The sequence below is a fragment of the Polypterus senegalus genome, chromosome 1 (assembly GCF_016835505.1).
Source record: "Polypterus senegalus isolate Bchr_013 chromosome 1, ASM1683550v1, whole genome shotgun sequence".
Taxonomy (NCBI): Eukaryota; Metazoa; Chordata; class Cladistia; order Polypteriformes; family Polypteridae; genus Polypterus; species Polypterus senegalus.
The window spans coordinates 89,011,258-89,038,817 of record NC_053154.1 but is presented as its reverse complement, the minus strand read 5'-3'; the positions used below and the strand labels follow the sequence as shown (position 1 = coordinate 89,038,817).

At 35.2% G+C, this 27,560-nt stretch overlaps 1 protein-coding gene across 5 annotated transcripts in view; it reads right to left on the bottom strand.

The window, feature by feature from the left end:
- gbf1 (golgi brefeldin A resistant guanine nucleotide exchange factor 1) overlaps positions 1–27,560 on the bottom strand; it is a 334,724-nt gene that overhangs the window by 11,337 nt on the left and 295,827 nt on the right. For 2 of the 5 annotated variants that reach the window (XM_039753118.1, XM_039753111.1), the window contains 14 exons: positions 25,820–26,056; positions 23,153–23,246; positions 21,263–21,439; positions 18,202–18,266; positions 17,466–17,589; positions 16,542–16,613; positions 12,164–12,258; positions 11,797–11,950; positions 11,123–11,345; positions 9,608–9,768; positions 8,726–8,975; positions 6,472–6,677; positions 5,190–5,340; positions 1,937–2,067 (listed from right to left, as the gene is read on the bottom strand). In XM_039753118.1, coding sequence (XP_039609052.1) covers positions 1,937–2,067; positions 5,190–5,340; positions 6,472–6,677; positions 8,726–8,975; positions 9,608–9,768; positions 11,123–11,345; positions 11,797–11,950; positions 12,164–12,258; positions 16,542–16,613; positions 17,466–17,589; positions 18,202–18,266; positions 21,263–21,439; positions 23,153–23,246; positions 25,820–26,056 — 2,140 coding nt within the window. The remainder of the gene's footprint in view (positions 1–1,936; positions 2,068–5,189; positions 5,341–6,471; positions 6,678–8,725; positions 8,976–9,607; positions 9,769–11,122; positions 11,346–11,796; positions 11,951–12,163; positions 12,259–16,541; positions 16,614–17,465; positions 17,590–18,201; positions 18,267–21,262; positions 21,440–23,152; positions 23,247–25,819; positions 26,057–27,560) is intronic. The other 3 variants (XM_039753120.1, XM_039753119.1, XM_039753121.1) reach the window with 3 other exon arrangements.

The following is a 27,560-nucleotide window of genomic DNA, read 5'->3' as shown; positions in this document are numbered from 1 at the left end:
AATCAGCTGCAGTTAGAATTTTAATTTTCTCAAACTTAGCTCTAAAATGTTAAAACTGTTTTTAAAATGTGCATTTAGATAAGGAACGTCAAATCATATATAAACAATCTAATGTATGTAAACATTTACATGGAAATCTGTATTTATTATGTCAAATTACAGCAACTCAAATAGGCAGATTTAATGTTAGTCTTATATTCGGCAAATCCTTGTAAGTACAGGAAGATCATGTGGGCTGCACTGTTCCTCTAGACTGTCTGCTAACATGAAACAAAGTCCCTGCAATATATTCAATGTCTTATGGTTATGCAGATGGTTTTTGCTTAAACACTGGAAGCTCAAGACGCGTAGCATCTGTTCTCCCGTTTACGGTCTCCTTTGTTCTGATTATAAAATATACATTTACTATATTTATACAAATGTGTTTCTTTCTTCAGGACATGTGTTAGCGCAACTACTGTAATACCTTGTGTAAAGGAGCACACCAACTAAATTACCATAAAGTTTAGTAAGTTTTGTTTTTTGTGATCAGCCTTTTTAACGGAGTCTCTCTAGTGAAAATTGGCCAATTTCAATCGTCGGACGATTGATCGGAGCATTCCTTTAAAAAAGAATTTGAACAGTGGAAAGGGGTGAACTTAATTTTGCAAGATCAGCCCTACTTATGCATACAGTTGTGCAAATTAGATTAATAGAATCAACCTGCAATTTGATTAGGATTGATTAGGATTAATGGTAGGAAGGGGTGAGGCTTAGAGTTTTTTTGTGTGTTCCAAACTGGTTTTTAACCTCAAATTGCTTAAATATGTTTTTACTAACATCCATTATTAAAACAGGAACAAATTTAGACTTTTCATATAAAAATCCACATTTTTAAAATGTAATCCGTCCAGTCATTAACATATTTCTAAGTTAATGAGAAACATGTTACGATTGAACAATGCTTTAAAAGAGCTGAAGCATTTGAAAAGATTAAATTACTGTAACAATATAAATAACTGTCATATAAGTGGTGAGATGAGGCATTTGCTCTTCCACTGTCCGTAGCCCTCATCATTTTTAAGTTAAAGGTTGTTCTACAGGTTAAAATGCCGGTCATGTAATCAGGCACATGCTGCACATGTCTTCAGGAAACAAAAAGCATATACTTGCATCAGTAAACACATGAGAATAACACTTTAAAACATTCACATAGGATGACTGACACTAAGTCAGGGTCAAACTATATTGCAGACACTTATTACATTACTGTGACATGAATGTACGAGATGTAAACTGCCATTTGTTATCTCTGACACCTTGCAAACTGGAGTGTTTTGGTTTCATACTTTCACTGGAAGTAGTTGTTCCAGGGATGTAAAAATCAACTAGTCTCTGTAAAATGCACCCAAAGAGAAGAATTTCATAGAAGGACAGGACATTTGCTTCCAGTTGGTAAAGGAAAACAACTTTAAATTAGTAAAAATAAAGCACCACAATGAAATTTACGTACACTATGGACTTACAGTAGCATGTATAATGTCCTGTTTTAAAGTACTCTTTTAAAGTCCTGTTGGGTTAGCATTATAATAAAAGCATCTCAAATAATCTGCAATCTGACCCAAAGTTAAAATGCCTCTGTGAAACATTTCACATCAACCTACACTGCATCACTACTGAAGGATGGTAAGGGACAACGTCGTCTCTGGGGTATGACAAAGAAAGTCTGATATGAGACACCCAAGGTTTTGCATATGGTACACATGCCACATCAGAACAGCTATCATATCTGTTTACGGTGGTTTCAGCACATATTCAACAAATTAATAAAAAGTATTAGCTTTTATGCTATTTGTTTATACAGATATATTCATACAACAGAGTTTGATATACTTAGAACAATAATATACAAACTGACAGCTGGAAGCAGAGATTTGATTCCAAAGATCTTACTTACTTTGTTAAAGCAAGACTCCCATTCTAGGGCATCAAGTGTTTGTAGGTCATGAACCAAAAGAGCTCTTTGTAGGTAAGTCAGGGCCTGCATTCGAACCTGTCGTCTGGCATCACAACACAGCCATGCAATACCTGAAGACAAAACAAACGAAAAAGTAAAAACATTGAATTGAAATTTATAATTTAATGAAACTTGCAAACTGAAAATTGTCAGAAACAGTACAACAAAAATGAAAATAATGATAGCTTTATCTTCAGCATTGAATACATCGCTGTTGAGGTCTTCTGCAGTTTCGACAAAACTGGCAAGGTATAGAGCCAGGGTACCATTTCCATCACATACGACTGTTACAGCTTTAAGTTAGCAAATCCAAACATAATGTAAATTACAATCAGAACATTTGATTAGGTATTCCCTATTGGTATTTTAATTGTGGGCAAGCTTTTGGAATGTGTAATTGATTACAGCTAAGCAAAATAAACCCGCATTTTCTAAATGAATTCTTTATCACTTTTTACCTGGTGAATTTAGCCTGTGAAAGTTTTACAGACCACTACCTTTCAAGGATGATCTCTTAAAAAAGATTATGGAGACAGACAATAAGAAACCATTTTTAATGTGCACTAGTTTGAAAGAGAAACAGATTTAAAAAAAAACTCTTTTACTCCCTGAGATGTAACCGTTATGAATTCTGTTACTTGTTGCGATTCTACTGAATTCTGAATTATTATTAAGGATAATTATTCTTTTTTGTACAAACATACTGTATGATAACACTGGTTTTCAGTTTTTGTTTCTTGGCTTATTTTCTTATATCTATGTAACAATTCTGTATGTTTTCTGTTGCAAACAAATTTCCTGTGGGATAATAAAGTCTACCTAACCTAACCTATTTGTAATAGTTCTGGGTAATTAGGTCCCACATTAGAACAGAGTTCAGGTACCACTGCAGCAAATCACTTTGTAAATGCTGTCTATCCTGGTAGGTGGTACTACGAAGGTATGAGGAGTATGAAAATGTTTGATCACTCTTAGGTATGGAGTATAACATTTTCAGTAGTAATGCCACTGTCACATGTACAGAGTATAGTGAAACATTTCACAAGTCTCTGGCAGTATAATAAACAAAAATGTGAAAGTCTATTTATGTCTGAAAAGGCACATAATCTGAAGTTGCTTACTACACTTTAATTAAATACTTAACTTGTATTACAGAGAAAATTTAACATTAAATTAAAAAGATAAAAAAGTTGATTATAGTTCAGTATAGTAATAATCACTAAATATGTAATAAAAAAATATTTCAGATTAAAGATGTAAGGCCTTTTGAATTACTTCGTAGTAAGTTTGAAAGAATTAGCTAAATTGTATTGCATGGTTGCAAATCTCTAAGTAACATTTAACTCTGATTTTGCAGGGGTACTCTAAAATTAAAATGGAAGTTAAACAAATATGACTTCAGTGAAGGCATACTTGCAGGATCTCAAAAAAGTTGAGAATCTCTGATGTAGCTAAAATTTAATCTGTATATAGACTGAATAAAACATATTTGTAAGGTTACATATTTTTGACAATCTACACTTGAATAAAACAAAGATAAACACCAGGAACAGATTTATTTATGGATGTCCTAACTCAGATGAAGCCCATTTTCCATGACCTTCTTTTACCTGTTGATGCAAACATGATGACAGTGCAAAAAGTGTTTGTGATTGTTATCTGAAAACTTTAGCACTGCTTGAACTGCATACCTAGACCATAAGGTATCTGATCCATACAAATTTCCCTAAATATCTAGGCCATACTAAAACAGATGTTTCCTGAAGATTATTTGCAAGGTATTATGTAAACAATGCAAACAAATCAAAAAAACTGATATGGGCCTAAAAATCAATAAGAAAAAAATTAAAGGTAGCTGAAACAAAAAAAAAAAACACAAACGCATGGGTAGCATATTGACTTTTACTATTTACCTCACAGATTATAGTTTGAATCGAACTGTCTGTGTGGAATTAAAACATTCTCCCTGTCCGAGTGTGGAATTTTTTCCAGTTATTTAAATATTTTTCAGCTCCTTGATGATTGAGTGTTTGTAATCATCCATCCATCCATCCATTTTCTAACCCGCTGAATCCGAATACAGGGTCACGGGGGTCTGCTGGAGCCAATCCCAGCCAACACAGGGCACAAGGCAGGAACCAATCCTGGGCAGGGTGCCAACCCACCGCAGGACACACACTAACACACCCACACACCAAGCACACACTAGGGCCAATTTAGAATCGCCAATCCACCTAACCTGCATGTCTTCGGATTGTGGGAGGAAACCGGAGCGCCCGGAGGCAACCCACGCAGACACGGGAGAACATGCAAACTCCACGCAGGGAGGACCCGGGAAGCGAACCCGGGTCTCCTAACTGCGAGGCAGCAGCACTACCACTGCGCCACCGTGCCGGTTTGTAATCATTCTATGGCTAAATAAAGCTACATGAGTGTACCACACTATAATGGAAGCACCCATAAGACAAAAAACAGTTGAGGGCTTTCAAATGAATCTGCAGGTACAATAAGAAGAGAGAGAACTCCTACAACTGGTCCAGAATTCAGCTGCCCGCATCATTACCAGAACCCCCTCTATTCACCATATCACTCCCATTTTGCAGCAGCTTCATTGGCTTCCAGTTCAATTCCGAATTCAATTCAAAATATGTTGCCATTCCCTCCCATACCCTGAGACCCTCTTCCTTCATCCACTTGACTGTCCCCTTCGTCCGTCTTACCACAGCTCTGGAACTCCACCCGAACTTAAAAATATTGAATCATTTTCACGTTTCAAGTCTAAACTTAAAACTCATTTGTTTAAGACTGCTTTTTCTATTTGATTACAATTGCTCAGTCTAATTTTTGTATTTTACTTTTCTTTATAATTTTGTGTTTTATCTATTGTTCGGTGTCCTTGAGTGTTTAGAAAGGTGCTTACAAATAAATAAAATGTATCATTATTATTTATTATTAGAAGTTGGTTGCCTTGTACAACAAAATGCTCAATCTTGTTGTTGAAGTTGTTTTTCAAAAAATACATAGGTAGCATACAATACCAGGCTAATGTAGCTGCAGGGTAACATGACTAGCCAGATGGACTGCATTGATTCCTGTCATATACTCATAATTTCTTTCTGAATTCAACACTATTGTTACTTACAAGACTCTAACAAAAAAGTCATCTTTTTATTACTTTGGATTATTTTAATACCTTGGAGTAAGGGGCACCAACAGTTAGACCACAGTGTCCGAGAATCAGCTTCTATCTTCTTGCCTGCTGCTTCTAAGTGATGCTGCTCCTCAGCCCAGGAACTATAGATACTGGCTGCTCGTGTGTGGAGAGTGTGCATTAAGTCCAAGAGCTAAACACACATACAAAACAGCGGAATAACAATAACAGAAAAGTAGAGAACAATATATTAGATAATCAAATTACTACTTAGGAAAAGTTTAAACTATTATTTCACATAAGAGTTACGCACACACACACTCCTAAGGTAAACAAAAGTATTTTCCTTAAAATACAGTGCACAGCCTGCTACAAAAAAGCTAATCTTGGAGGTTCTATGTAATGTTTTATGTTTTTATCGCTTTCTTTTATTTTTTTGGAAGTGCTCATCATCAATAACATGCAAAACAGTACTTCAAATTTATCTTAAACCTAGAAATTTTGCAGAATGTCTCAATAAATATAATACAAATGGCAGTAATGAATATGGATTAGTAGTAAAAAGTACCATGTCATCTATATAAAGATTTTTTGCTCTAGTTAAACCCTTAGGATCCCCCAAATATATTGCTATTTACATATATGAACAGCAAGAGTTTCAAAAACAATGACAAACAGAATTCTGCATTCTGAAGTAAAATGTTCAGTTTATATTATTTACACGTATGCAGCATAACAGTACAGTAAATAAATATTTTTATTTTAGGGTTATTTTCATATATAACCAAATATATTACAAATATACCTTATAGTGAAGGGTAAACAGCAACACCACCATACAATAAGTTAAGGAGTACAGGGGAACTTCTATCACTACACAAGTATCTGGAACTCTTCACCACCCCACAAGATGCAATTCAAATTCATGTCACACTGCAGCTTGTGTCTTTATCATTGCATGTTAGTATTTCGTTTTAATTCATAAAAACCTGCCAAACTAAACATTTTAAAGTGAAGGATCTATCATATACTATATTTCAAGTAATATGGTTTTGCACATTAGGACTTAACTAATAATTATTACACCTTAAAGTAATTGATTCTGTTTATTTTCCTGGAAAAATGTATAATTTTTTCCTAACAGTTTAACATCTATCATTCTACTGTACACAGAGGATTATTTTCAAATGGATGTTTTCATGAGCATATTACTATATTTGTTATTATAGAAAATAGTTAAAATGTTGAAATTTTATTACAAAAAGTCACTGCACACAGCTTTTCAGGGAGAAGAAAGAAAATGGGAAAGCTCAGCCATACTTACGTCTTGACTAACCTGTAATGACACAGTGTGATAGCTGGCTGGAATTCCCTCATCTTCCTCATCATCACTGTGGGAACGGTACGGCCTCTGAGATAATGGTCTTGTTCTCTTGGAGGAACCTTCCTTGTCTTTAGGCTTCTTTCGAAATCGATTGGATTTAGAGTCATATTTATGGCTTTTGGTTTTCTTTTCATGTGTTTTATAACCTAATAAAACAAATGCACATAAGTATATGAAGTTAAAACATCAAAACACTGCTGGCTAGGTATTGCTAAAACTCAGTACTATTAGATGGCATGGTGTGGTGCTACATATTAGGTGTGCCTGAATCAGAATAAATGAAGCATTCAGCAATACAGCAGTACACCAACTTCTGGCAAGAAAGCAAGTCTGACTGAAACAATAATCAAGATTATTGCTCAAATAATTACAATAATTAGTTATCCTTCATGAAAAAAAATCCAACGTCTGTCTGTCTGTCTATCCACTTTTCACAAGAGAACTACTTAATGTATTTTTCTATAATTTGCTGGAACATTCCAGTTGATTTTGTGACTTCTCTCATCGTGGTAAGAATCATAGTTGGCTTGCAGGAGAGATATATTCCCACTAATCTGAGAAAGAAGCTGCAGACTGAGGGGAGGGGGAAGTGTGACGTCGGGAGTACGAGTACGGGCAGGCCCTCCCCACTGTCCTATTTTACTACTATGAGGGTGGAGCCCCAGTGTACGGCTAGTATTTAATCAGTACGAAAATGCAATGTGCTAAAAGAAATGTATTCTAGCATTTCTACTCATAAAGTATTATAGAAATGTTAATATTTCTTGCTGGGTTATAAGAACTTTAAATTTAAATATTTTTACATTGAAACTGGCATAACTATACAATAAGTTTAAATAACCTATACATATACAAGATTGAACACTGCTGTTTTGAGTCTTGTGTGACTGTTTTTACATAACACTGGACTAAGTGACCTTTCTCATGACATTCCCATTGCAGTCTGTTAGATATAAGTTGAAAGTGCAAAACCAAGCTGTCTACCGACAGGTCCTTGATCTACAAAATAATTTTTAGTCATACTTGGGTAGGCATATAGGATGCCGGCAAAAACAATCCAAAAGCAACAGACAAATGCTGCTTCCAGAATAGGAGGAAGTTGTGCACCAAGATGAGCTAAGGGCAGAGCCCATGTCAACAACTTTTTACAACTGGTATAGTTCCTGAGACCATAGTAAGCACTAATTACTAACTGATTCTTTTTTCTCTGTATGCCATAAAGAATTATTTTAGTAAAATTAACAAGCAGAAAGATTTCAATATTTAACATGAAATTCTATTCTTGTCTTTCTCTCATCAAAGTCTTTAAATTACTAAAACTTGCCAGGGATGTCATTACAAAAACTTGACTAAAACATATATTTGATCTTTTATAATAAAGAAGCAGATGTCCCCTGTATGTTTTAGTTTTCAGTGAAGCTGGTGTCAGGGATGCCAGGGGCAACGACCCGGCCGGTAAGCCTTGAGGGACCGGAGGAGGGTCTACGTGTGCCCTGGATCACGTGGGGGCCGCCATCCTGGTTGCTTTGGGGGCCACGGGCACAGAGCGTTGAAGCTTCACCCTGTAGGGGCCCGTGATCACCGACAGGGGGCGTTCCCATGCCTTGGGAGCTCTGGACCTCAGCATTTCCGCCACACCAGGAAGTGCTGGGGGGGAAGAAGAGCACGGACACCCGGAGTGCTTCCGGGGATGCAGCTGGCACTTCTGCCACACAGGGGCGTGTCGGCGGGTGATTGCCGGAACCCACCTGGAGCACATCCGGGTGATAATAAAAGGGGCCGCCTCCCTTCATTCAGGGCGAGAGTCGGGAGTGGAGTGGACTGAGCCTACTGGAGGAGGCAAGGAGGCAGCCTGAAGAAGGAAGTAAGGCATTGTGGCCAGGACTTTGGGGGTTTGTGGTGCACTTTTGTATATATATGATTGTAAATAAACATATTGTGGGTGACATGAACGTGTCTGCGCCAGTCTCTACAATGGTAAGTGAATACATTGCTACTAGAACAATTTGAAAAGCCCTGGAGTATGAAAGGAAAATGAACATTCAAATACTTTGAAAAGGTACGGTAGCTTCAGATTTGGACTGGTTGTTGCCGACTCTTCATAGTATGGCTGCTCTTTGTATAAACTGTAATTATTACTTTAAAAAATGGCATTTTATACAGTAAACAAACAATTGATTTTATTAAGAATTACCATTACCCCCATTGAGACTTGCTTCCACAAAAAGGCGTATAGTTTTGACACAGAGTTCGAAGTTCTCTGGTGTTACGTGTGCAGCATCACGCACAATGAAAGACAAGGACTCAACACACTTGATGAGAGATTTTGTGTCATGAAGTCCTAAGTCTTGGCCTAATGTTAGGCTATATTGGTTAACCAATGCAGGGGCTTGCTTTCCACTTGATGCTGGAGTTTTACTGTTATCTAGGTCATCTTTACCCACCTGAAATAAAAAATTAATACATTTCAAGCATAATAAAAATAAAAAAAAAGCAAATGGCAAATTACAATGTAACTCATTTCCAAAAAATGAATATTAAAGTAAATATGGAGAAATGTGTACTCATCATTTATTTTATAGTATAGAAACATTGTATAAATAAATAATTGAAAAAACCTATTATATCTTGTCTCTGTTCAGGAATTCACTTAGGGAGATGTCCTTCAGCCCAGCAAACCCAACCACAGGTCCTCTATGTGGGCATGCAGGGATCGAAAAAGAGAGAGAGAAGCCTGCCATTATGTAATAGGCTCCCATGCAGTTAGAAACCACTGTGGCCATTAAGATGATGATACTTCTCTATTAGTGAAGCTCCAAAAAAGACTGCTATTAAAACCAGCTGCCTAAGGCAGATGCCCATCCTGTTGCTATGGTCTTGGGGAGAACATGTGGCCGAGAAGGTAAGATGTCTCCCTAATATTTACCAATACAATATTTTTTATTTTCTTTGTGAGTGAAATTCCTTGTCTTATTTTTGTAATGCACGTTCAGCTACACTTTTCCTATGGAAATGTGCCATATAAATGTTTATTTTTTTATATTAGCTATTAGTGAAATATTAATATAGACCTTACCACCAACCAACCACTGTTTGCAACATCCACATCAGTTACAGATCGATGCATCTTTGACTGTCTTCCATGATCAGCATAGACTTCAGAGTCTGAGGTATAACCACGATCAAGAGTGATCTCACTGGAATGGTAGGAGGAAACCTCACTGTCCGACTGTGCACCTGATATAAAATAGTACAAATTTATAACAAATGTTACAATTGGAAACCTAATGTCAATTTACTAGTGTTGGGCAATGATTAAAAATTTTAATCACGATTAATCACGTGGTTGTTTGCAATCATTCGTGATTAATCGCAGACAATCATAACAATCAAATTGTTTTGCACAAAATTCAATCATGAACTCAGAAGTAGTGTATTGCATGTATTTGGTTTGCAAACACTTTAAACAAATCAAGGTGCTTTTTAACAGCAGTATTCCCTTTACATAGAAGCAGTTAAAATATTTCTTGTAAATGGCAACTTCAACATTAATGTAATCAAATCAAATCACAAACCAAAGCTATTTGCCATTGCTGGGGCATTAACATCTTATCTAGTTTGTTATAGAAAAACAAGTTATCCTCAAGAATCCAGAGCCACCATCACAACATTATAGCAGGCACCTTCCGGGCAACAGCAAGTTAACATTTCTAAATCCAATTTCTTTTTTATCTGAACAGGTATCAGCAGAAACATTTTTTTTTTTATCTGGGAGCAGCATAAACAGTTCATGTTCAGTATCAACTCTTTGAGGGCTAATATTTTTTCCAAAAAAACTCAGTTTTCTGAAAAGCGCACAAAGTAATGATTTCACACATAAATCAACATAAAACATCTGTTGCTGCCTGTTTTACCGATCGGCTGATGCTGGTACCTTACTTTCGTTTTTGATCTACATCTCCAAATCACTTGCACCAAAATCAGAGTCTGACAAATCAGAGTTCGATTCAGCGATAATACGAAAAAAAGTCATCCACGGATTATTTTGTTTGAGCATTCACTTTGGTATCTGTCCACGTGCCATTTTAGAAGCTGTTTGCTCTTTGCTACTCATGCATGCGCAGGGAATCAAGGTCAAATCCACAAAACTAACTTTCCTTCTAGCAAAAGCGTATTGAAAAGGGCTGTAACATGAAGATCATTGATCTCTATCAATGGCTAATAATAATAATAATACCTTAATAACAAAAACTGTGTTAACACGCAATAAAATAATTGTCGGCGTTAATTAATTAATGTGTTAACACAATAATGTGTTAACTTGCCCAGCCCTACAATTTACGTATGTTCTTAATAAAAATAAGTACATATAACCATTGCATATTAAAAGGAATGGTGTCCTCTGTAAAATAAGTTTATTCTGAACATAACATGGTCAATTGAATAGTGAGTCAAGCCAATTTCCAAAGCAGCAATCACTTTACTGGGGATTGCTTTATTATAATTTTAGATCTGAATAATACTCCAGTTAATATGCAAATACTGAACAGTAAATTGAATTCTGAGTGTTAAATTTCCAAGTTGTGATTACCTGTGTCAGTATCTGGGCCAACTGTAACTTGAACAGATGGAGGTGGCTTAACACCTGCTCCAATACATTCAAGCAGGGAAAAAATGGTGTACCAGTCCTCACTGGAGTGAATATTGGCAGCATTAGTCTTCAGTAATTCATGAAGTCCATAAGAAATCTCCCGGCTCACTCGGAAAAGAACATTTGACTTCATCATGAGCAAGATTCTTAAAGAAAGAAGAACCTGAAAAATTTAATTAGTAAACGAGTTAATGGTCTATTTTCAAAATTGTTAAAAAAATGTTTTTACGATAAAATGATAGCATAAGCAAATATAAAAAGCAAAATGCCCAGAAGTGTGGAACTGTCCTTTTAAATGAAACTAAGATGCAAATAAGCAGATGCCCCCACAGCTCAACGTCATCTCAATAAATTAAATTGCCAGGTATACCTTATAATCATGTTGTCTTTATGTAAAAGAAAAAGCAAGTCTTCCCTTCTGCTTGCGGAAACAGTTTTTATAACTTTATGATATGTAAGAAATCACAGTTCCCCTCCTCATTCCACAGCAATTCTTAGATCTTTTAAAATATTAGTTGTAAACTTTCCTCCAAAAAATGGTAATAAAATATAAATGACTTCACAACTTAGACTATACAAACTATATTTATTATATGGAGAAACAAAAAGCATACCTGTGAGCTGATTTCCTCTCTACGAAGAAGTCGTATGGCAAGTCTCAACAAACCTACAACTGCACGCTCCACCAGAAAGCAGTTTTCAGTAGCATTAACACAAAGTTGGCACAGGTGGTCTCTTACCGTCTGCCACACACATGAGACCCGATCTCTGTTTAAACAGAAGAGAAAATGCAAGTGTATAAAAGATTTTGTTCTTCAAAAAAGTAAACATTTTTAATCACGGATGCCTTAAATCATGTTGCCTATAGAACACAAAATAAATGCCAGTGTTTCTGTGTGTGTTTTTAATATTAGAATAACTTCATTTACTTTATTCTGTTGTATATTGAGTACAGAGTCTTAAAAGCATTAAAATGCTTGCCTGTTTTCAAGTACAATTCTCAGAAGCATCTCCAGACAGAAAGCAGAATCTTCTTCATCATAAGTTTCCTCATCTGGAGTTACAGAGATAAGGGCCTGCAGAAAAAAAGTACTGTGTGAAATTTTAATCACACACATTATATTTATATATGTAGCTCCTTATAATAAATGATACTCATAAAGCCATATATCCACAACCAAACTGAATTTCGAAAGAAACTATAGATGTTACCCAAAATATATAGTAGATGCACTAAACTTTCACTACTAGCAATGTATTTGATTTTTTCTTTAAAAAGTTAAAAAAACAAAATATATATTCATTTGTTTCCCGAATCTGCTAATTTAAACCACTAAAACAAAACTATGGCAAGAAAACAACTATAGTTAAGGACATCTAACCTTTCAAAATCAAACTGATCTATTTAGAAAAACTATGACTAAGCACAGTGAACAACACTGCAAATTTAAAGCAGTTTTTAAAGAGATGTATTAAAAACCAGCAGTCCAAATAGTAGCTGCGTGAGAAAATGCAGTTTCCAGCCACTTTACAAGTAATGTTGCATGCCACAAAACTCTTTAATGGAAAAAAAAAAATTCTGACTTCAGGCATTGCCTGAGTGAGTGATATCTTCACTATGCTTCTTTAATTAGAAACCTGACATCTAGATGTCTCTGTCCAATACACAACAACATGGGGAAAAAGACGAATTCAAGGCTGTGCAGGTTAGCCATCATGTTCTATTACTTTGTTAATAACTCTACTGCCATCACCTGTTCTACCTGTAAAATTACAATTTGATCTCAGGCAGACTAACTAGTGCATTAGGTAGTACTTACTGGTCACACTTTTATTTCAAGTTAACTGAGTGATTTAACATTACTATCTAAATTTTATATCCTGTGAATTCCAACCATTTTTAACACCTGAAAACAAGTATAATTTCATTTATTTGAAATACAAAAAAAAAATGCACAAATAATAAATTCTTCATATACGTAAAACAATTTCTCAGGCAGCATTTTAAATTTTAATTCTAAAACTAGGTTGGGAATATATTTTAAGGTTATGAACAATGAAATTGAACCTGCTTAGATGGCTACAGAATGAAAATCCTACAACATTTTATATATGGTCTGCTCTTTCATCAGAGGACCACCATTGTAGAAACACATGTTAAATATGGTACCACTGCTTGGGCCACTTGAAGACTAAAATGGTAACTGTTAATTTCACCCATGCAGATAATAACCACACTTTTATCAACCATTAAATAAACAATAAATAATAGAATACACACACACACACACACACACACACACACACACACACACACACACACACACACACACACACACACACACACACACACACATACATACATACATACATATATATATATATATATATATATATATATATATATATATATACTTGTATATACCTGTATAAATACTTGGAGAACTTCAGAGACTTGCATATTATTAATATATTTACACCTAATGAAAAACTGACTCAAATACATCCTTTCATCACCTTTTATTACAAGAAAGGAGATTTTAAAAAATAAACAAGGGTTTCCTCCTTTATCTACTCGAAACATTACACCATATATGTCTCTTCTGACTTAGCCTGCCACAAATGTACTTTGGGACAAAGGTTATTATAGTTGATGAAAACTAAAATCAAAACTGAAACTATTATTAAAAAAAAACATTTTTGTAAACTGAAATAAAATAACTAACAAAACCGAAATGAAAAACTAAAACTAAACGAAACTATTAAAGTAGCTGGAAAGACTAACTGAAATAAAATAATAATTTACTAAAATATTTTTAATTTTTGAATGAATATTCTTGCCGTTAGTCTTTAACCCTTGTAAGTTTTAACTCTAAAACAGAAAGTCATCCACCACGAGCCGCCCGCATATATTCATCCAGTGAATGGTGGCTGATGACAGAGGGCGGCTGTTCACACAGCATTTGCGGTGACAGAGCAAGCGGACTGCGGGTGGGTAAAGCGTGAGAAATAGAAAGTGTTTTGCGTGCCGCCTTTCTTTGTGCTTGTTGTATATCAAGATGTAATTCAATCGGCTGAAAGCAGAATGTGCTGGTGAACAAAACGTTTACCATATGGACAGAAAAATCACGAGTGAGTAACGTTTCAGTTTATTTCTCAGGTGTCTGCTTTTTTCTTGACAGCAATTCACCTGCCACTTCGCACAGGAGAAATTGTTTTTACTTTCTCATATACTAAGTATACAGAAAGTATAGTAATCATGAAAAAATTCAACCTCGATATTTTAATTAATCTTGACATTATAGACTAACCAGTGTACAACAAAACTGTTTTTTGGAATTGTGTGTGTACGCGTGCGTGCGCGTGTGTGTAAACACGATAACTAAAAAAAAAAACGCAATTAGATAGATGGATGAAATTCAGCATGTGGTTGTTACACCACAATTGTAGATCTGTATTAACTTTTGGGCCATATCCATCACCCGGAAGTAGTACTTTACCTGAACACATCCTCTATTTTTTTAATTTATTTATACAGCTGCAGAGTCCGATTTATTCAATTTTACTTTTATAATAATTGTTTAATATATTATTAATTTGATTTGTTGTTTATGGTTCCTTAATGTACATAATATAAAAATATAATCTTTGTCTTGCAGTTTACTCCTCAAATATCCATCCCCATATCTGAGTATACAAGTAAGTCGAGGGGAGACCACTCCCGGTTTTTGAAAATAAAACGGCACTGATCAAGAGACTGACTAGGTCATCATACAAGATCAGCATATTGTTGCTGACCAGTCACTTTTGCTTTAAAAACATCGTTTAACAATGAAGCGATACAAACAAAGGTGGAGAGTTTGACAAGTGATGAAAAACTACTAATGGGTTTTTGTATTTATTTCATATGTATTCATTTACCTTTTTTAGTTCATATTCACAAGTCAAAATACCTTAAATTGTGACAGTAATCCATTAGTAGAATTATATTTTAAAATATTTGTCTCCCTTTTTTCAATGTTTTTTTCTCTCTCTCAAAATAGATAGTTGAAATATCATATTCTTTTTGCCCTTAACATCAGCCATATCATACATATTCATACCAGGGATTTTTCCTGCCTTACATCCAAACCTGCTGCAGTAGGCTCCAGGTTTCCTGCAATCCTACCCTGGATAAACAGGTTTGGATAATGTATATATTGTTCTTAATCTCATACGCTGTCTCTGTTGTTTTGTGCTTGTCCGTACTCTTACTACCTGCTCTTGCCCTGCTCATTATGGGTTTACTGTTTTTATGGTGGGCTATTCTAGACTCACCACCCCTAACCTTTCACACTATATGCTTGTTGTTCTTTGTTTCCCTCAATATAGCTAAGTGGGGTCTGCACATTGATCCAAGTCTAAGAGCCCTGTTCTTCCTAAGCCCCTGTGATTTTCATGAGAAAATATTTTAAAAATTATAAAATTGTGTAAAATTGTTCATATTCAGTGTCTAGTTTTGATTATGCTTGTTTTTATCAGACAAAAACAAAACCAGATAGTAAACCAGGCAGTATATTAAGCTTCCACTAACATTAAACTTTTATCCAAATCTGTTAAGTGTACAGTTCTGTCTGACTGTGACACAAAACTCCATAGGTGCTCCATGCCATAATTACTAAAACTAAAACTAATATATATAAAAAAAAAAATAGAAGTGTCTTTGTGAAATAAAAACTAAACTAAAACTAAAAATACACGATGAAGGAAAACTAAAACTAAACTGAATTTCCAAGTAAGGTCAGAAAAAATATAGAAATAAAAACTAATGTAAAAAGGCAAAACTATAATAACCTTGCCGTGGGTCACATGTTTTATAGAAGCCCCCTGCTTAAAGCCTCTTAATATAAAATATTCACTTGCTTGTCTATCAGTCTTGTGACCACAATAATCCTAAACTTTTTAATTGCTTTACTTGAAGTAACTCCAGATGATATATTGCTTCTGAATGAACATTTTATTGTGACAACACTACATTGCTAACACATTGTGTCACCTTGTTCAGCTAGAAGAATCATAATACAAGTAAAATGGGAAAATTACATTCTAAATGAATTATTTTTCTCTCTTAATTGCATAAGCTGAGCACATACTTATTAACTCTCTGGCAATACCTGTTTCTTTGAATGATTACTTTATAGCAATTTCCCAATTCTTATCTTTCTCTCGGTGGGGTATTTGAAATTGTTAGATGCATTAATATAATTGCAACAATGAAAGCACCAAATAAATAAAAGGGAAACAAATAATCATCTTTTTATTAAGCTCCACAAAGAGTTGCACCTGAAATAAACTTTTAATCTGTTGTTTGTAGTTTTACCTTCATTAACTCCTGAAGCGATTCCAACTGAAGAAATTTACTTTCAGTAATGAGCTTCTCAGGGTCACATTGCTTAAGAGGGGTAAAAGGGAGAACAAACAAGTCAAACACTTACAAAATGAAGGCCACAGCCACATCATTTCATAGAACTCATCCTAGCACACACAATATTCAATCACTTTTTAACGGACTGGCATTATGCCTGTTGCAGGTCTCAGCCATGTTGTAGTAAAATGAGCAACTAAGGCAACACAGTTCTGCTGGGCTGGCAGTAACTTTGGGATCTTTCTGTTATTGTAACAAGTACCATAAAAAAATTAAAATAATATAAGTATGAAGAGAGACACAACATTTTTGTTAAGTGCACAGCATAGCTAGTCAATTACTGCACTATGGTACTCTCTTATTTAATGCACATCTGTACAATAAAAAAGTCTTGATTTTGCTTTCTACCATACATCTTTTTTACTTCTTAGATAGATGTGCTTCTCTTTCTCACTATTTGCTATTTTTTTCTGGTTAAAAGATTTCTCTCTATAAAATGATTAAACAAACTGGAAACTTGATTTAACATAATGCAGAATGCTAACTTGTTTTAGTCTTTCCATAAAGAACCCTGTAAGAAAAACTGTAAGATGTATAAATTCATAATCTTAACAATCAGTCATATGGAAAACTCTGAATTTTAAGTGATTACATTTCCTGGTCTCGTCTAGCATGGGAGAGGTGCAACTATCTTTCATTATATACTTAGGGGTACATGTGTGCTAATGCTACAGAAGACAACCCAAAATTAAAAGAATATGTAGAAATGAAGCCACCTTAATCCCAAAACAAGTGCCCACATATAAATGTTTCTTGACAGCATGCAATAAATATCCACAAAAATACACTCAAAACATACAGTAGTTGAAATAGTATTACCTTTATGCAGTCCAGTGCCATTTGCTTTGCCTCTTGGTTTTCAGTAGAGGGGCCTCTTAATCCTGACTGCTCAGCACCTAGCAAAGGTAGCCAGCTTACAAAACTCATAACTGCAGATTCTCCTCTGTTTAAAAATAAGTCAGACAGGAAAAACTTTAAGTAAGCCACAGCTTAAAAATATTGTTTGATTTACGTTAACCCTTCAAAAAATGAGTAAGAATGTAAATAACAACCTGTTTATGTTTGTAGTACATATTTCAGTAGATGGAAAAGCAATAATCTAAATCAGCTAAATAATTACAGAGAGACATTGACCCCATAAAGGCTTGGTCAGATTTATGAAATATTGAATTCAATTTGGGTAAATGTAAGTATTACACACAGGAAATGTTAAATTAGAATATACAATATGGGGTTTGATACTTAAAAGTACATCTTATGAGGGGAAGCCAGAAGTATTAGTATACTCATTGTATAATTCAAAACAGCATACATACAGTGCATCCAGAAAGTATTCACAGCACATCACTTTTTCCACATTTTGTTATGTTACAGCCTTATTCCAAAATGGATTTAATTCATTTTTCCTCAGAATTCTATACACAACACCCCATAATGACACTGTGAAAAAAGTTTACTTGAGATTTTTGCAAATTTATTAAAAATAAAAAAATTGAGAATTGCTTCCTCCCAAGTTTTCTCATCTTACTAAAATTATAATTAGGTATTTAATTACCTGTTAGCAGGTGTTTCTTCTCTTTGAAGTGATATTTTTCCACTAGGCTCAACAAAGTCTTCAACCTATTAAAATCAGACATACAAGGTAAATAAAATTAATTTAAATTTTTATTTATTTTTTTATAAAATTTAAAATGATTTACAACTTAAATACAATTAATCCACATACACAGAGTTGATTAAAATGATAAAACTATAAGGAGAGAACACTAGATCAGGGTAGGAAACTATTTTTTATGGCAAGGATAAATGAGAAAAAACAACTTGTTGAGGAGGGCTCAACACATTCTGTCAACTGTTACACTACGACAAACATGTTATATTTATTTTTTTCACCTTAATATTAATATAGACCATATATTCACAGTTTGTATTATTTATTGAAACATGGAACATGCACCCACTATAACATACTTTCTAACACAACCTGCAATTCCTGATTGTGTAAAATAAAAAAAAAACCAAAATAAGAAATAAACTGTACTCTATTAATCTCTGATAAAGTTTTTCTCTCTCTCTGTATATTTGATAACTTAGGAAGAATGAAGTATTTGATGAACTAGTGCACTTAAGTCAGATATAATTCCTGATGTTGCTATTCACAGTACAACAGACAGATGGTATTCACTGAAAGAAGATCTGTACCTGGATTTGTTTAATTTCATTACTGAGAATGTCTATTCACATACTGTATGTCTTTTGATCCAAAGAGGACAAGCATTCACTGCACTAGTCTTCTCAAGTGTGGGAAATTCTCTTTTTTGAGAGAATTATAGAATGTCAGTAATGGCAGTGACTTGAAGTGATCTGCTAGCAATGCATCAGACTTCAAGTAAAAAGAGAGAAAATGGGGAACATTCAGTTTCCACTGCTTTGAAATCTTCAAATCGCCTAGAAAACCCACCATGCAGTGCCTGGAATATGGCTGCATATCTGTTAAGCTGCTCAGCAGATTCCTTCCTCTCAGTGTGGGAAGGTGTGTCAATGCGTTCCTCTCTACTTGTTGACAGCACTAGTAGGAAATCTAGTATTCAAAGACTGATTATGAAATTAACCTGTTTATGCGTAGCTGAATCCTAGAAAGGAGAGGCAGTGTCTTCTGATAGACTGAAGAGATGAATAGTATTATGCTTTGAAATGATACTTTATACTTGAAATTGTCAGTTACACTGAGGCATGATCCCGCTAAATTTGCTTCACCTCAAAATTAGCGCAATCTCAGAAATGTTTGCAAACTCTGTTGAACTCCACAAATGCATTGAAGTCAAATAGGAAGAAGGAACTGAACTAGTTTTGAGTGGAGTATAATGATGAACTGTCTAGGGAAAAGTCTACTAACTAAGCTGGACTGATAATTTTGGCCAATTATGTGATGTGTGCTGTGAGGCAGCAGTAATGATCACTGCTTCACGGTGCACCACGCAACAAGATCTAGATTGAATGAATACCACAATTAAAATACATCAAACAGCCACAAATAGCAGTATGTAAAAACTTAGATCATTGCACTGAGAATGTGCAAATCCTGGGGCACAAACTAGCCATGCCCTGAAACAGTGACATGGGTTTGGCTCATTCCATTTCTTGAAATCATGGATCTGGGCACTGTGTACTGTCTTTTTTGTTTCCCATGAAACTTTGCAGATGCTTCACACTTTCTTCTTCAACCAAAAAGAAAGAAGCTCCTTGTAAACAGTAGTTAATGTTTTGCTTTTATTATTTCACAGTGTGACCTGTGTTTTTTGATGAAGGGAGAGGGAAAGGGAGGGCTCCTTCAAGGTTTATTCTGAGATGTTGCTGGGCACATAGCTACACTGCATGCATAATTAGCCATGCAGTGCTAAGCTGCAATGGCACAGGAAGTAGTGTTTTTATATGTGGTAGCAGAATTCATAATACTACAAGTTTTTTTTTTTTTTTTTTATGTATGCAGGAAGTAAATCTGGCGGTACTTCTCAACCTTTGTGGCTTCAGGACGCATTTTCACCATTTTTAGCTCACTAGCTAACCACATACAGAAATTGAAAAATCCTGATGGCTGAAATGACCATGAGTGGGGGGAAAAAAAGGATGTTGCACAACACTATCAAGCACTTCAGTGGACAGTAATATGGGCAGCTCTGTGATGTCATACTGGCCTCGCAAAGCATTATAACACATTACAAATTTACATAAACTAGAGACACTGGAATATCGTTGCAAACCACCTAGATTTTCTCCAAACCTGACACTGGCCATGGTCCTCTAGGTTCAGAAAATTCTGTAATCCAAAAAATACAGATTTCTGAAATGCAGTTGGCTCAGAGTATTCTAAAAAAGGGATGGTGTGAACTGGGACCTGGACACAGGCAGACGGACAACATAGTTCCACCACACACCGTTTATTTACAACAATTATTTACAAGTTGTGCTCACGTGCACCCCCAGTGCCTCTTGCACCGTTCCCTCAACTGTCCAGGCCACACAAGTCCAATGCCTTTCTCCTGGCCGCCTCTCGTCCTCTCTCCAGCTCTGTCCTCTTCCACTCAACATCCACTCCTGACTGGAGGGAGATGGCCCCTTATATGGGAACCCGGATGGGCTCCAGCTGCTTCCCGGCAATCAGTCATAGCAACACCCCAGTGTGGCGGAAGTGCCGGCTGCACACTCGGAAGCCATCCGGGTGTCCCCTGTCGTCTTCCCCCCCAGCACTTCCTGGTGTGGCGGAAGTGCTGGGCTCCAGGGATATGCAGGCATTGGGGAGCTGGCCACGGGTCTCTACAGGGCTGGGCTTCCAAGCCCTTTACCCGAGGCCCCCTACATAACCAGGACGGACGCCCCCTCACGGTCTGGAGGAGGCACAAGCCCTCCTCCGGTCCTCCTGGGCGTCCCGGCCAGGCACCACAATGGCTAACTTGTAAATCTGTCAATCTGTGAATATACTGATCCTTTCTCCTAGAAAAATATTAGATAAGATTAACTGGATTAAATTTTATTAATGATTTTGGTCTGGTTAAGTGCAAGTATTTTATTTCAAGACAGACAAAAGGATAAAATGAAAAAATAAAACGCATTCTCACCTCTACCATGGCTTTAGGAAGAAGCTCTGAACGAAATAATTGAAGTAAAGAGTCCATTATGTTCTTCCAGCCTTCACGAAGAATGTCTCCATGCCGGTGCGATAAGTTAAATACAGTCTTTGCAGCCAACTGAGCTTTTGTATTACTTCCAAAAAGATTGGGTAGATTTTCTACAGACTTAAAACAAATATAATTTATTACAGAAAATCATAAACACTGACAACAGTGTGCTAACCCAGTGAGTCACATTCATAACCATCTAAAGTAATAATGGGGTACTTGTAATATTAACTAAAACATCTTTTATGTGCAGAATATCATCTGTTGCTTTCTCTGCATCTTTCTATACTGTAACAGGAAAGGGCACTCTTATAGCATCTCTCTACATCTGGAATAAAGTCAAGGAGTTTAAATATATAAAAAAGGTATGTTTTATTACATACTGGTTGTGTTTCCCAGCTTTGTGCGATATATTTTGTAAGACAAAAGACCTAAGTTATAGTGCTGTTAGTTAGTTACATAAAACATCCAGTTAATCAAGTACTTTTCTTTCTGCATTTTTTTTAAACCAAGGGCTAATATTATTGGCAGGCAGTGAGTTGTGTTGGTTAAGGCTTTGGTCCTAGGACTTCAAACCCTGATTTTGGTTTGTTCAAGTCCTGGTCCTGACACTGTGTGAACATGAGCAAGTCACTTCATCTACCTGTACTCCAACTGGAAAAACAAAAGATAAGTAACCAATCATATCTCAAATGTTGTAAGTTGAATTGGATGAAACATCTGTCAAATAATAAGTAATGATATTATTAGGTCACCAGAGCTGCTTACTCTTGAACATGCTATATATAATTTTTTTATGTATTAATTTTACATCTTTCTCTCTCTCTTACAATTTGGGCCTTGTCCTCTTTTTCTCACTACAGTGGGCTTCATTTCAAAGACATCATCCAGCTCCAAGTACATTTACACCTCTGTCTCAAAACAGTTTTAAAGCCCTCTGCCAGTGTCGCTTCTGAAGTTAAAGGCAGCCCTCATCTGAACACTATCTTGAAGGAATATTATAGCTTCCATCTGGGACAGTAAGAGCTCCATCAGTCAAAAGATAATCTTTAACATTAAGGTGGGTACTTGCTCCCTCACATTAATAAGGATGAAGCCCTTGCCAATTTTGTGTGGCGTCCCTTCCTCTCTCTTTCTTTCCATCACTCCTCACCTCAGGCAGACTGGTATGATACCAGACCCCACTGGGTCTATCAGCCAACAGGAGGTCCTGTTATCTTATTCTGGCATATCTGCTTATACTCTCTAATAGGATTTTAAACTGCTCTGTGTCACCATGCTGGTGTCTTTACTTCTAGCAACATAGCCCACAAAATAAATATTATCTTGATTAGCTAGTCATCAATCCTACAAGACAATTCAAATTTCATGCAAAGTTTTACATTAACAGATTTAGCTTGGAAAAAAATTAAACAAAATTAGTATAGGTTTTTCTATGAAAAGGCCATACTACTACCTAATGATAAGAAAGGATGACCTAATAAAACAAATAATTCAACAATAAAGTTGCAGCGTATAAATAAGAAAAATGATCTGTTTATCAAAGGCCTTGCCACATTTTAAGCTAAAACAAAAAAACTTTACTTTTGCTTCCTTTAATGAAATTGTATTATACTTATTTTTGTTTTAAGGCTTAATGTGCAAACATCAGCCTAAAATCTAAAATCATCAATATAACAAATCAGAAATAATATTTACAAATTAACAGGTTTCTTCTAAGTTAAAAAAAAACACTCTATTGTTCCCACTCCATTCAAAACTTGAATACTGTCTGGACTATCAGTAATTGAAAAAAATAGATGTTGATAGCATTTATCAAATATAACTTACCTCACTGCTAAGTGTTGTGAATTTGCAGAGAGAAATTATTAAATTGTCAAACACATCACTGAGTCCATAGTGAGCAGATATCATTGCACATTTCCTATTAAAGGAAAGAAAACTCTATGTTTATTAAACAAAACTTTATTGAATCCTTCATTTAACTAGACAAATATAGAATAAAGTATTTCCTTGATCTTCATTATTTAATAAATGTGATCAAAATATTGGTCACATGTTCAAAACCTATATTTAACTTTGTTATTTATTAAGAATGTAGGAAAATGTTTTCATTCATTAAGCAGTACCAACTTTACCAGCAACGAAAGTTTTTCATAATTAATCTCTCACATCAACTTAGAAGTAGCTCTTCTTAGCATTCCAAAAAAAAACCCCAAAAAAACGTCTGATGCCCCAAATCCTTATCTGCATTTGCCTTCTTATTTTACAGTGGTGTAATCATGAACAGTCTGACTGGATGAGGATTGAACCAATCAACCTCACTGTAGTAGTGATGGTGACTACAGGCCCTCACAGTGCAAGTTACGAAACAAGGGACTAACCTCATGGAAGCTGAGGCAATGAAGATGGCTTGGGAGACACTCCAGGAAGAAAGGGCTATTGGTCCCTGCCAGGTATTGATGCTGTTAAAGCTGAAGGATGACATTGACCTGTTCTTCTTCCCCTCTTCCTCCCATACACTGTTATAAGTGCAGGCAGGCAGCCAGGACAAACCAATGGACTGTGGATGGTCCAGAGGGATGAGGTATTGTGTGATGTGTTAGGCACTCTTTTTGTTATGTCCACAAAGGTCAACTAAAGTGTGGCCATGAACATTTATCCAAAATCTTTAGGATCATATGATGATTTTTAGATCATTTTATATTTATAACAATTATATTTTTTGCAAAGATTTCTTCCAGATTACCACCATTAAGGCAACTGGTATTCAACTTACATTGTATAGTTAGGTTTAAAAATTTGTATCAATGACTTTTCTGGATCTTGGAGAAGTGGATGCAGTGATTATTCATTTCATGAAACAACATTTTGGGACTCCAACATACACATATCTTCCACATTTTTAATTGTTTATGATGAATACATTCATCTGTTCATAAATAATCCTTAATAATGTTTGCTAAGGCACTATCACTCTTCAATTCTCCGTTATGATTCACAGTATTTTCTTCCATAATTGATGTCCTGGGCTACCACAATTCTATAGGCCATATCTTGAATGTGACAAATGAAGGCAAGTGGTTCTGATACGTTCTGAATGTAAGAATGTAGAAATTGATGAAACCGAGTGAGGACAAGAGGCATAACTTGATTGATAAAGGAAAAGTTACAGGAACCGTTAAACATACACTTCTAGAGACACTTTGCACAGTCAGTTGGAAAAAAACAAAATACTTGGATGAAGCTATTGAGATCAAATCTGTAAGCAAAAAATGGAGAAGTGTCATTGGAGTAAATCTGATTATTGATCTTCTTCAGGAGACCTGTGATTTATAGATGTAGGATCTTACTGGCTTCACAGAAATAATCCTGTTGCAACACAATATATCTTAAGTTCTGTTAGCCATGGCATATAGATTTTTGAAGAGGTTTAGGAATGTAGGCAAATATTTTAATTTTTTAATTCTGCATGTATAGGGCTGCAATTTGATGAAAAAAAAATGTAATTATGATTACTAGTGCAATTAAAATTTTCCAAAGTTAACTGTATATTAATCGCAATTTATCTGTTTCCTTCAAGCATATTAACATTTTTCTGTAAAGCAGAAACGAGTCAGAGATTAATTTCTAATACAAAACTGGTGTAATAATCACTTGCATAAGCATATTAAATTATTCCAGCTTGTTTATTGAACAGTTCTGTGTAACAAAAGCAATGTCCAATAAGCATTAAAATACAAACTCCTGTGATATTATTAATTGATAATTTTCTGTTATGCTAGCTTTGTGGCTTTTCATTTGTGGAGATTAACTGTGCCCTCCTACACTTGTTCAAAACAGTCCCTCAACTGGTGTTAATCGATTATGTTTACCTCATTTCTTTGCATAAAATCATCATTAAAACATTTAAGGGTTGCATTTAAAAATGTAATCACTGACAATTTTAATGCATTAATTGTACACCTTAATAGCGATTAATTGGCAGCTTTGATATTTACACATCATTTTAGTGATATTGATATTTTTTGCTAACTAGCTAAAACATGCATTTGACTTTCAGATTTCCTGTAATAAAGCGTTTTTATCTGACTACATCCATCTTGTGTTACTGTTTCCACAAATATTCCACTCACACTAGACACACTAAAGAGAACAGAATACATTGTTTTGTTGTCATAAACAAACCTAAAAATGTACAAGGAAGCTTTGCTACTTCAAAGTAGATATATTCAGCAAGTTTTATTATTTTTGCTTCATGTTTGAACTAGTGCCATACTATTTGCAAATGAAATTCATTTGGGGAGAAAGTTGTTAATTTTTTTTTTTTTTTTACACAAGTTCACTTAATAAAAAATTACAGGGACAAAAGACACAATGCCACTGCTTTGAAAAATGATCTACATTAACTACTATAATTAAACACAAATCTTAGACAGAAAAGAGAATTATCTTTCAGGTACAACACAATCACAATATAGCAGTTACTTTACTAACCGAAATCCAGCAATAGCTTTCTGGATGATCGTCTCTTCCATGCTCTTATCATAGACATAGGAGAGTGCTGCAATTGTGGGCCCCCATGTCATCGCAAATAAATCAAGGTCATAACTGCCTGAAGGTACATGTAGGAAGATCCCTTCTGTTGTGGCTCCCCGATGCAGAAGAACATTCCAAACATAGTTCTCTTTTACCAGGCCAGTGTGTTCATCTGGCATAACAATTTCATCATTTCTTGAAAATATAAAAAGAAACAATGATCAATTTGCATTAAGCAAAAAAAATGCATCACCTCAAATTTTGTTAAGTCTTTTATCCATTATTTTATGGTTCAGCCATCTAAGAAAAAACTTTCTTTCAAAAAAACATAGTGGAAAGAAAAGAAGGAAAAGAGACACATTAAGCATGTTTACAATTACTGGGTTAAACATAGAATCCAAGTTTCAAAAATGCCATGCCAGGTAGACTTCTCCTCAAATTACTCGGTTATGTGGCCTTGTAAACCCTTAACCGGTTTACTGTTAAGGATTATGTAGTCTGTGCATCTTTTAAACGCTCTCATTGTGAGCATGTACTGTATTTGTTTTGCAAACGCTTTCAGCAGCCATAGATGGAAGCATCCACAAAATACATTTTTAGAGGGTAATGTTCAGGTGATTGCTGTATTCCTTCTTCTGGCTGAAATGATTTGTCTCAGTATTTCACAAATTGCTAAATTTATGTTGATGAGCTGAACATACTAAACTCAACAACACAATCTGAATCTGTATTATCTATTGCAAAATCTGGTTGGGGGAAATGACCTGAACGTCACCAACAAACTGTATCAAAAGTAATAAGAATTCACCCCAACCTCCTGAGACTCTTTCAGCACTAGGCAGGAATCTGACCCCTTCAGAAGTTACATTCATGAAAGCATGGTATGAACTATAAAGTTTTAATTTTTACATGTATTAGGCCAAAAACACTTTTTTATCATGGAGACAGACTCTATATTCAAGAAAAAACAACAAATATAATAAATAAATAAATGTAATTGTAGTCAACTGAAAAGGTATAAAAAGTAAAATGTGGAATTGCCTGGATAATCTTCTTAACTAAGGAAAATGTGGATATTGGCCCTCGTGATAGGTAAAACCTTTCAAATTATTTGTAAAACCTTTAAGAGATGCACAATCATATCTTTGTAATGGCCATGACAAGAAGTTTTCCTGCTGGGCTTCTGTGGACTACTTAAACTGACAGAACTGAAAGTCAGTCAGTCAGTCATTATCCAACCCACTATATCCTAACACAGGGCCACAGGGAAGTTAACTCGTAAATTTGCAGTGTAACAAACTGAATTTTCCTAGCTTCTCTTTCCCTTGTTTAAAATTTGAAATAAAGTATTAGTGAGACTGAAAATATACAAAAAAGGGGTCTGCTCTGTCTAGCAAAAAGATACTCAATGAGACTAATTATAATAAAACAGGAGTATTTTCATAACAGAATCTTGAAAACACTTCATTATATAAAGGTTACTAAGAATTATGAATGAGCATTTTTTTTGGAATTAGCTTTTAATGTAATCACAGAAGCAAGGAAAAATACAATCTTCACTACCTCAAACTTTAGCAGAAAATAGTTAATTACAACTTACACAATGTTTCCTGTTTTAGACCAGGGGTCTCCAACCTTTTTTCCCCCCTGAGAGCTACTTTTACAAAATGAAAATGGCCGAGAGCTACTCATGTTTTCT